The sequence below is a fragment of the Eimeria mitis genome, genomic scaffold, assembly GCF_000499745.2.
Source record: "Eimeria mitis Houghton genomic scaffold, Emh_scaff2098, whole genome shotgun sequence".
NCBI classification, from domain to species: domain Eukaryota; phylum Apicomplexa; class Conoidasida; order Eucoccidiorida; family Eimeriidae; genus Eimeria; species Eimeria mitis.
The window spans coordinates 1956-3132 of NW_013570421.1; the positions used below are offsets into that span (position 1 = coordinate 1956).

Below are 1177 nucleotides of genomic sequence, written 5' to 3' on the forward strand. Positions count from 1 at the left end.
AGTGCACGTCTAAATCCTTGAGTAAGAACCATCTAAACATTCAACTCCAAAAAACCAAGCTTACCTGAAGGCGGCATCGTTCGCTGTTGCTGGAGGAGCTAATTCACAGAAAAGCACAGACTTTGTTGGTGCTTCTGGGTCTGACTTGGCGTGCGGCAAAGGTTCATCTTTTTTGACGCAATTTGCAAGGACGCAGCCGACTTTAGTGCTGCTGGCTCCGAGAAGGTGCAACAGGTTGCGAGCGTTTTCCTTCGTCCATATATCTTGCCATGCTGTCGGATATGTTGTGCTGCGAAACATTAGAAACAATCAGCGCAACCCAACAAAAATGTAATGATTTGGAGATAGGTGAGGAGAAAGCGGGTACGGTAGCATGATAGATATATTATGTATGATCGCTGTCGCCCTAGCTTGCTATGAAAGCAGATGGGAGCTGTCTATAGCGAAGATGAAGATCGCATATCCTTACCCGATTGCGTCCAGCCCGGTTTTGAGGGCCTCCTGGAACAGTTTACGGTAATCTGGGGAAGCTTCGTAATCGAAAGTGTGATAGAAGATCTTCTTCTGCATACACAGAACGAAACGCCATAACAACTTCCGTATGTTCAGACTGTCTCAGATAATCATAGGAATCAATGCATATTTTCTGTCGGGTGTGACGCCGGTGTTTAGAGTTGAGACCTGCTGCTGATGCTGCCAGTGTAGTAGTCGTAGCAGCATCATGCAAACCGTCCTTTTATAGTGTATGCACACACATGTTCGGCTGTTATCAATGACGCGCACGTCGGCTGCTCGTCCTCGTGTTCGGATTCTACTTTTCCCTGCAAAGTGGTGGCAAGCTGGTCATCCTTTTCGACTCCATTGGTCTTAGATGAAATTTTCCCATTACGAACAAGCTTGACCGTCAAGTAGGCGTCTGCAGAGAGAACAAAGGCTCACGGAAAAATCCATCTGCAATGAAGCGACAGCCGTCTGACTCAGCCGAGTGGTTGACGGCTTGACAGCAAACAAGGCGGGAGAAAGTACAAGGAATATGAGAACTATAAGCGGTAGTATATTTACCTTCGTCTAGTTCTGCCACCTCAAATTTATACTTTGTACTTGCGTTAGCCCCGGACTGGAGCCAACTCAGACCGACGAGGCAGAATGCTGCTGCGGCCTTGTAAAGGGGAGCCAT

General features: G+C 47.5%; 1 protein-coding gene across 1 annotated transcript in view; it reads right to left on the minus strand.

Moving 5' to 3' along the window:
* The window catches only part of EMH_0048600 (SAG family member), a gene marked incomplete at both ends in the record, with an annotated part of 1476 nt that extends 299 nt beyond the window's left edge, over window positions 1–1177 (minus strand). The window contains 4 exons of the mRNA XM_013496419.1: window positions 65–289; window positions 470–564; window positions 756–916; window positions 1063–1177. Coding sequence (XP_013351873.1) covers window positions 65–289; window positions 470–564; window positions 756–916; window positions 1063–1177 — 596 coding nt within the window. The remainder of the gene's footprint in view (window positions 1–64; window positions 290–469; window positions 565–755; window positions 917–1062) is intronic.